Source organism: Antrostomus carolinensis, unplaced genomic scaffold (assembly GCF_000700745.2).
Source record: "Antrostomus carolinensis isolate BGI_N321 unplaced genomic scaffold, ASM70074v2 scaffold13957, whole genome shotgun sequence".
Classification (NCBI taxonomy): domain Eukaryota; kingdom Metazoa; phylum Chordata; class Aves; order Caprimulgiformes; family Caprimulgidae; genus Antrostomus; species Antrostomus carolinensis.
Genome location: NW_010325412.1, coordinates 11,609 through 20,266, shown reverse-complemented (window position 1 = coordinate 20,266; position 8,658 = coordinate 11,609). Strand labels below are relative to the sequence as shown.

At 43.8% G+C, this 8,658-nt stretch overlaps 1 protein-coding gene across 1 annotated transcript in view; it reads left to right on the top strand.

The window, feature by feature from the left end:
- Nucleotides 1–238: 238 nt before the first annotated feature.
- The window catches only part of LOC104527474 (tumor protein D54), a 14,962-nt gene continuing 6,542 nt past the window's right edge, over nt 239–8,658 (top strand). Inside the window, 5 exon segments of the mRNA XM_029085766.1 lie at nt 239–379; nt 1,489–1,637; nt 2,512–2,571; nt 4,452–4,511; nt 8,586–8,658. The exon segment at nt 8,586–8,658 is cut by the window's right edge and continues 3 nt beyond it. Of these exon segments, the coding sequence (XP_028941599.1) occupies nt 278–379; nt 1,489–1,637; nt 2,512–2,571; nt 4,452–4,511; nt 8,586–8,658 (444 nt within the window). The 5' untranslated portion in view covers nt 239–277.

The following is an 8,658-nucleotide window of genomic DNA, read 5'->3' as shown; positions in this document are numbered from 1 at the left end:
CTCGTCCCCTCCCCCGTTCTCGCGTGGGCCCGGTGGGTGTTTCGCAGCCGCCTCCCGGTGCTGGGCAGAGGAGCAGAGCCCGGTGCTGATGGAGGAAACTCCACCGGAGGTTTCTCTTCTCCTTTCTGCCTCTTTGCTCTTCACCTTTCCCATCAGGCTGCCCCTGGTTTGCATAACGTGCTTCGCTTGCTGGCTGCTTATTCTGTCTGCCTTCTGCTCCTTGTCTGTGACAGATATCAACCTTAACTCTCCCAACAAAGGTCTGCTGTCGGATGCCATGACAGATGTTCCTGTGGATAGCGTGGCCTCAGCCAGGACCCCTGTTCCTGAAGGGCTGACTCTTGCTGAAGAGGAGGAGCTGCGATCAGAGCTTGCCAAGGTAACGGGGTGCTGGTGTTTGTCAACACGGGCTGTCCCTGGCCGTGGCTGTGTTCTGCTGAAATGGGACAAACTGGAGCCACGGGAGCAGGGCTTGGATTCTTTTCTTTTTTAATTTTGTAGTGGTGTTACCTTTGGATCTCTCAGTTAATTGTTAAAATGCACAAAGCTGGCAGATACTTCAAACACTGGTGTGTTGCCTGCTCTTTCCCAGAACAATTTAATTTAGAGCTCTAAGGAAATAAGTGGCTTTTGATGCTGTGAGCTTAGTCTCAGCTTTTAGCTCCATTTGAAGCGAGAAAACACTTTAGGCAAGTGGTGTGCAAAAAAGAAACTCATTTTTCCTTAGGAAGCTGAAACAATGGAGCACTTGTGTTTTCTTTTTCTACCTTTTTCTCTTAAATATTTATTATACTTTATAGGCAACTATTTTTGGTGCCTGTATGCCTTAAAGAGCTGAGAGTTTGTAATGTAATATCCTAAATTTGGGGCACTTTTTGGGTTTTAAAGGCAAGTTTGTCATTTGTGTCTGAAATGTAGCTGAAGATAATTGCAGCTGACCTTCTGGAGTCCTTTCTTTCACTTGAGAATCTTGTGGTAATTCTTGAACTTGCAAGTTTTAGCAAGGGAGGACTTTGCTGCTCTGGGGGTGTCACACAGATCTTGGTGAGCTGCAGTTAAAGTAGAAATGAGCCCTTTTTGCCTGCAAACAGCTCCAGAGGACTTTGAAAATGTTGTAGGAAAGATCTCTGTGGAAAAACTCTTTGCTTTGATGACATCAGAGGCAAAGAATCATAAGACAGAAACCTTAGTTAATAAGGTTTGGCAACTGATTTTTATCTGCTGTTGAAATTACGACGCTAGGATTGAGTTCTGTTAATCTTGGTGCCACTAAGTCAGCAGTACAATGACTTAATGGATGTTTTCCCAGTTGAAGTCTGAGCTGCAGGCCTCCCATTCCAGCTACATTCGTGCACCCAAAGTTCCTACCAGTTCTTTATATTTATGTTAATGAAATCTCACTAGTTTTGAGGGAGGTAGAAAGTTAGCTTAATCTTCAGAATTTTACAAAGAGCTGTGATTTAGGACAAACCTCTACCTCTTTCTAAGGTTGAAGAAGAAATTGGTACTCTCAGGCAAGTCCTGGCTGCTAAAGAGAGGCACTGTGGAGAGCTGAAGAGGAAGCTAGGCTTGACTCCCTTGGATGGGTTAAAACAAAACCTGTCTAAAAGCTGGCACGATGTCCAAGTCTCCAATGCGTAAGTATTGCACATCAAATAGTCAAATATAACTCTGTAGTCATTATTATCATCCCAGCAGCACATTCCAGGGCTCTTCCAAGTGACTGGGAGCTTTTGCTCTGATGGGGTATATAGAGTTTAAAATAAATAAATAAATAAATTGCTCTTATATATCATTGTCTTTATGTCAGTGTAAACAGAACTTTGATATCTGTGCTCTGGATAAATTGTTGCTGGATGCTCTTTCCCATGATATTTGAGATTTAGATCACCACTGAACAGTTCAGTTTGCCCATTTCTGCACATTCTTTGAGACCTAGACAGCTGCTACCTTGTTCTGAACTCAGGCTCAGAGAGAAGTGCAAGAAGTTTTGAAGCTCTATTGCATAGTATGAGTCCAGAAGCTATTTCCTGACTCATGTAGCTTGAATTAAAAAGCCTGCACTTCCTGGGGAAAAATTCTGTAAGATTAGTGTGCATTACGCATAGTCATCACTGCCTAAAGAAGATCTGAAATGAGGCTGGCTGTTCCTGAGCTGGCATTAAGTCATTATGGTCCCTGCAGTGCTTGACAGTGCCAAAAGCAGAGTCAAAGAGGTAAGTTTGACCCTCCAGTTGTGTAAAGGGCTCTTGGTACCCATAGAGATATCGTTCAGTCTAAAACATCTCCTGTAACTTAACTGGAATTTGGAGTTACTGACTGTGCTCCTGCAGCCCAGATCATTGAGCTGTTCATCTCACTGTTTATTCTGTCCCTTTTTTCCTCATGTTCCCTCCTACTCCCTTGCCTGATTTCTGTTATTCCCTTTGTAACTGAAATCTGTGTCATTGTCTCCTAAGAAAAAAAAAAATGAATATTGAAGTTATATTCATTAACACTTTCTGTTTCTAGTTATGTGAAAACATCTGAGAAACTTGGAGAGTGGAATGACAAAGTGACACAGTCTGACTTGTGAGTGCCTCGGGCTCCTCAGCAACACCTCCTTGCTCCTTGCTGTGTTCCCTGATTCGTGCTGCTACTCGTTCTCACAGGCGTCAGGGGCTGGCTGGGAGCTGGGGGAACCAGGGCTGCTATCAGCAGCGTGCCTGGCTGCCAGCTAGAACCATCCCTCCGTTGCAGAGGAGATGAGTAACTGTTACTGCTGTCATCTCTCTCATGGTCTTGCTATTGCAGAAGGAAAATTCCAATCAGTTACCAGACCACATTTTATTATTTAAAAAAAAAAAGGGGGGGGGGCAAAAAAAAATCAACCACAATTTCCCTTTAGCTGGTCATTGGTAGGTTAGTCTGTTGTAATTGGATGTCGTGTTACTGCAACTCTCTCTTTACTGTGAAACTACTTCTCTTATCATCGGATGTGGTAGGAATCAGTTTGATTATTGCCTTTCTGTATGGCCACAGGGGAGAGAAGATGCCTGAAGGCATTTACCTGTAGCTGGAAATAAGGGCTGTGCAAATGCAAATATATATGTAGAATCATATCATAGAATGGTTTGGATTGGAAGGGACCTTAAAGCTCATCCAGTTCCAACCCCCCTGCCAGCAGCAGGGACACCTTCCACTAGACCAGGTTGCTCAAAGCCTCATCCAGCCTGACCTTCAACACTTCCAGGGAGGAGCAGCCACAGCTTCTCTGGCCAACCTGTTCCAGTGTCTGACCACCCTCACAGTGAAGAACTTCTTCCTAATATCTCATCTAAACCTCCCCTCTTTCAGCTTAAACCCATTTCCCCTTGTTTTGTCATTAACTGCCCTTATGAAAAGTCCCTCCCCAGCTTTCTTGTAGCCCCTTCAGGTACTGGGAGGCCGCTATAAGATCTCCCCGGGAGATGTATGTACATCAGGTTCTGAAAGCTGCCGTGCAGTGGCTCTTCTCACTGATGTGTGAGAACCTTTTTGCTGATGCCTACACTAGAAAGCCATGAATTTTAGTCTTTGCAGTATATACGAGCAGGTGACAAATGCAGACAAAGAACATCTGGCTCCTTTTGTCTCTGGAATATATTCTTTGATTAAATTAGACCTTCCCTAATATTAGACATGAATCATTTTGATTCCTGTTGCATAGCTGAACACTAAGGGAGCCCTCGAATGTTTTCTGCACTGAAGATCCTATGCATTCTGTGTCTGATGTTGAAGGAGATAATAATTTAGCTAAGAGGAAAATGTGGATTGAGAGCATGGTGTCATTAGGCAAGATGGCACTGAGCTAATTGGGGTTCATCTCACCAGTGTAACTGGGGAGAGTTACACTCCTGGGTGATGTCCTGCGAGATGTCACCTCCTCCGAGCGCCTCTGCGTGTTGTCTGAGCTGGTAGCAGACACTTCCTGTAGTATTTGTGTTGTACCTCCTGTGTTAATCCCCACAACCCCGAAGATACTGTTTTCTATGTAAAGAAACATGATTTGTGAAGATTAGAAAATGAAACGAAGTTTAATAGTTTATCCAGATCATGTTATATTGGTAAAATACAGCCTTGGGTGTGGGAGTCGGATTTGTTTTGTTCCTGCCTTGAGCTCAGTTCACTGCTCTGTGCTTTTAGTATTTAGCTGCTACACAGTTTGTAGGAAAGTAGTAGAAGATGCAAAGTCTTCCAATTCCTGACACCTTCTGAACTGCAGGCTTTGTTTCCTTGTGCTCAGTGTTTGAAATAAGAAAGAAAGGGGGGCTTAGGTGTCTTCCTGCCTCTCAAACAGCAGCTCTTTTCCTTCTGACAGATACAAAAACCTATGATACTGTAAGTGTAAAGAGGCTAATAATGTGGAAAGTGTCAAAAGAAGCATCTGTCATGAATCTTGGCACCGTGTCTAACCTCCCTTGTGTTTGTAGATATCTTTCAGCCAGCAGCACACTGGAGGACTGGAATGAAAAATTAACTCAATCAGAAGCGTGAGTGTCAACCTTCAGCGTTAACAAATGCTTTCATGACAGTCTGCTGCCACTAACCTTCTGTGCCCCTTCTCACAGTCCTCTGCTTTGACTAGATCTATTGAAACGTTTCTCTTTTCTAGCTTTCACTTTTTTAACCCAATAAATACCTCTTCTGGGAGAGGGAGCTTTTCCCTTAGGTCAGTATTTGAATGATTTCATTGTGCCTGCTGGCTGAGAACTGGCTGAAGCCAGTGGGTAGCTGAGACCTGTGTGCCACACGTTGTATCTTCTGCTGACAAGCTGTGGAATAGCCAGACTGAATTTTTCTTGTTACCCACAACATGCTCTGCAGGGAGCAGGAGCTTTTCTTTTTGCTGTGGTACCTGCTGAGAACAAATAGAGCTGTAGGGTCCAAGGCAGCTGTTCTGTCATGTTGGGGCTCCAAATAGACTTGAACAGCTTGAACCTCACAGGTGTTAGACTCTAATTGTTGGCTGTGAAGGTCTCTTAACCATGTTTTTATTAAATGCTTGGAATTAAATTCTCATTCTGGATTAAATTATGGAAGCATGTTATAGAAGTTGGCCTTTGTCCTTTTCACTGCATCTTTCCCTCAGTATATAGGGGAATCCTTTACAGTGCTGCAGTGAGAGCAGGCAGGTAGTGTCCCTGGTTCCTGAGCTGATTTAAATGGTACTGGGAGGCCGCTCAGGTAAGGTGGGTCTCAGGTAAGGTGGGTTTCAGGTAAGGTGGGTCTTAGGTAAGCCAGCTTTCCCTCTTCTCTGGAGTGGGTATGAAATTCCATCCTTTGAGCTGGCTTGTTATTGGCAGTGTGTGTGAATAGATTTTCTTCATAAAACAGGTGAAAGATGAGCAGTCATAAAAAGTAGGAGTATCAGAAAAACCTTTAAACTATGCAGATTCTACTTCCAATGTCCCATGCGTGTTTCCTAGATTAAGAAGATGTAAATTACCACTATTTCACTTGCTAAACGGAATGACCTTGATTTTTCTGCTTGCTGACAGTGTGACTGACTCCAGCAGTGTTAATCACTGTTCCTCCCTGGGTGTGCCTGCTGGAATAGAAAACTTCTCATCAGATCTGTTTCCTCGTAGTTACTAAGTGCCAGAAATGTGGCGGAAGCGTGTTTTTGTACAGCACTTAAGGCCTGAATAGCTGTGGCCTGCTAGTTTTCCTGCTTGCTTTGGCACTAGACAGAGTGACAATACATGCTAGCAAGGTAGATGCTGGTTAAAATGGAGAGGTGAGGGGGCTTGGAAGGTAAGATTCCAGCAACAGTTTCAGAAAACTAACAGAATTTCTGCTTCCTTTGTCTAAAGCTCAGTAAATACAAGGAGTAAAATTCAGGAAATCCAAGGATGAGGCTTTACTCTGGTTTTTGGTTTGTTATGTAAATACATCTTCTTTCCTGCCAAGCATTCTGACTGAACTGGGGATGGGCCTGACTGGTGACCTGATGGTGTTTTTGTGCACTGCTGAATTTCCTGATAGTTGTCATTCCTGGGCACAGACTTGCCCTCTGCAAGCAGATAGAGAGAGGACAGAAACCAGCCCAATCTGTCCCTAGCTCCAGTTTCACTGTAACCAGGACACAAGATGACTTAGATGGTTTGTGTACTTAGTCAGACAGCACAAACGGTGATTGCTGGATGAGAGCGAGTGAGAGGAAGCTGGTGTTGGTGGATAAAGGAGGATTTGAGGGTGCAGGTCTGGCTTTTCCTTGTCAGGGATTCTAGGAGAGGTTTGCAGTGAAATGTTTGAATACTGTAGGATGAACACCGCAGGGCAGAGATCATTTCTGAGGCTTCTGCCACAGCCAATTGCCTGTTAGTAGAGCAAGGTATTAATCAGAGCTCGTATTCATTGCTCACAGGTTTGGATTATTCTATTGTGCTTTGTACTGGTGCTAAGGGAAGAAAGTGAGTGTGAATTCAAAGCTGTGGTAGACCTGGCCATGTTTCTTGCACGAGAGTAGTTGCTACTTGTGGGTCAGGGCAGGGTGCAGTTAAGTTGCATTAAAGTCTTGTATAACCTGATCCCTGGTTGTCACAGATGCGGTTCCACATGTGTGTGTCTGATGGCAGTTCTGGGTTAGAGAGCTTCTCATCTCAGCTCCACTCTCCTGGCTCTGCCTGCAGCGTTGCAGCAGTGGAGGTGTGTGTGTGTGTGAGCTGTGGGTGCAGAACTAGACTGGAGCTCTGATCTGGCTGCTGCTGTTTGTTTGGTTTTGGGTTTTTTTTTTGTCCTTCCAAGTTTCTATTTCAACTGGATCGTTTCCATGATCCACAGACTGTTGTGCTGGCATCATGAAGGAGCACACTCAGGCAGAAGGAGCAGCACTTGAGTGCTGGATCTTCAGTTATCTTAAGAATGCTGCTGTCAGGTGTGGACAACACAGTTGGACAATCTCTGGCCTTTATCTGCTGAAGCCAGACATCATACCTGGGAGTTTGCAGGGTGTGCATGGTGTGATGGTGTCCTCTGAGTCTGTAAACCATTCCTTGCATCGCTGCTCTGGTGCTCAGTGCTGATCTCTGAGAGCTGAGTGCCAAGCAGATGTAGAGTCAGCACAACACGCTTCAGTGATCAGGAGGTCTTCGCTGTTTCTGTTGGGCAGCTGTAAATTAAATACCATGAGAAGACTCAGTCAGCCGTGGAGGCAGAGACTGAGATCCTCCTCTTCCAAAGCAGCTTTGGCCCTTAGGGTTATTGCAATACAACACAGTTACTGCAAGAGGAAGGCACGTGTGAGGGCAGGCAGCATTGATGCTGACCACTTCACTCCTCAGTTGTCCTAAGATGACTACTGCTTGCACAAGATTTTGCTGTGGAGAAACAGTATTGAGGCCTGGCTGTTGGGGCACACTCAGGTTCTTCTGGAGTCATTGAATTCAAGAGAAATTGGTCTGAAAAAAATGTGCAGGTTATAGGAATTTTCCTTCAGGAGCAGGAAAAGGGAGGGTAAAGCTGATGTGGTTTTGTCCTGTTCTGCATAAGTCTTGTCTACATTCTTGATTCAGAAATACTGAATCCAGTTCAGGTGCTGTCTCCTGCACTTCTGGAAGGAATGAGATGTAAATAAGTCAGCTGTCATCGTGGTGCTTCTAGCCTTGGGAGCTCAGGCATGAGAGAGAGTGTTAGGCTGTTTATAATGCCCTTCTAAATACCCTAGTTGGGCAAAAAAGTGGTCTCAAGATGAAGTGTTTGAAATAAGAAGCTTGGCTTAAATTGTGGAACTTGTTTTCCAACCCAAGTCTTTTTTTTTCTCCCCTCCTTAATTTGAAGAATGCAATAAATCTAGATGTTAATCACCAACTGTGGAATTAATTTAGAGAGGATCAGTTAATGACAGTGGCTCAAAGAATCTTTGTTCCTGAGATTAGTCTCATCTGAAGGAAAAAAAAAAGGTTCTCAAGTGTCTTGTCTTTTCCAGCTCTGGTATAAACTCAAATGTAAGCAGCTGACACATAGAAGCTGTCAGACTTCTTACCTATTGTGGTTAATGGTAACTGATAGGAAACTTCTCTACCAATTTATTTCTAAACTGCAAATTGTAGAGATAATGCTTATTACTGCACCATTTCTCCACAGTGATGTTAGTCTTGCCTCTTTCCTCTATAACCTAACACGACAACAAACTCTATGGCTTCTTCAAGGCTGCAAGCATGTTATGGACTCATGTCCATAGGTTCATAGACTTATTTTTTCAAGGAGACCAAAAGATAGTTGTAGAGCAAATAGGATATGATGCTACAGTATTAAAGTTTCCATGTGGAAAACTGGGGTTGTTTTTATTTTCTCTCTCCCCAAATGTTTGTCAGATTTAAGAATGTATGGTCAAAATGGTAAAGTGAGTGTATGGAAAAGTTAATCCTACACTTGCTGCCTCCTAAAAACTTCCAGTCTTTGAATATATGCAAGACTGGAGGGAGCTCTTTCAGCCCAGCCAGTGCAGCTCACTAACCCAGCTTCTCCCCTTTAATATGGGTGCCTTTTGCAAAATGGGGGGATGCTTCTTGCTTTCAGATCCTACCTGTTAGTTCAATTTATGTTGTTTTTTTTCTATTTAGTTATAAGAAGACTCAAGAAACCCTTTCCCAGGCAGGACAGAAGACTTCAGCAGCCCTTTCCAATGTAGGTTCT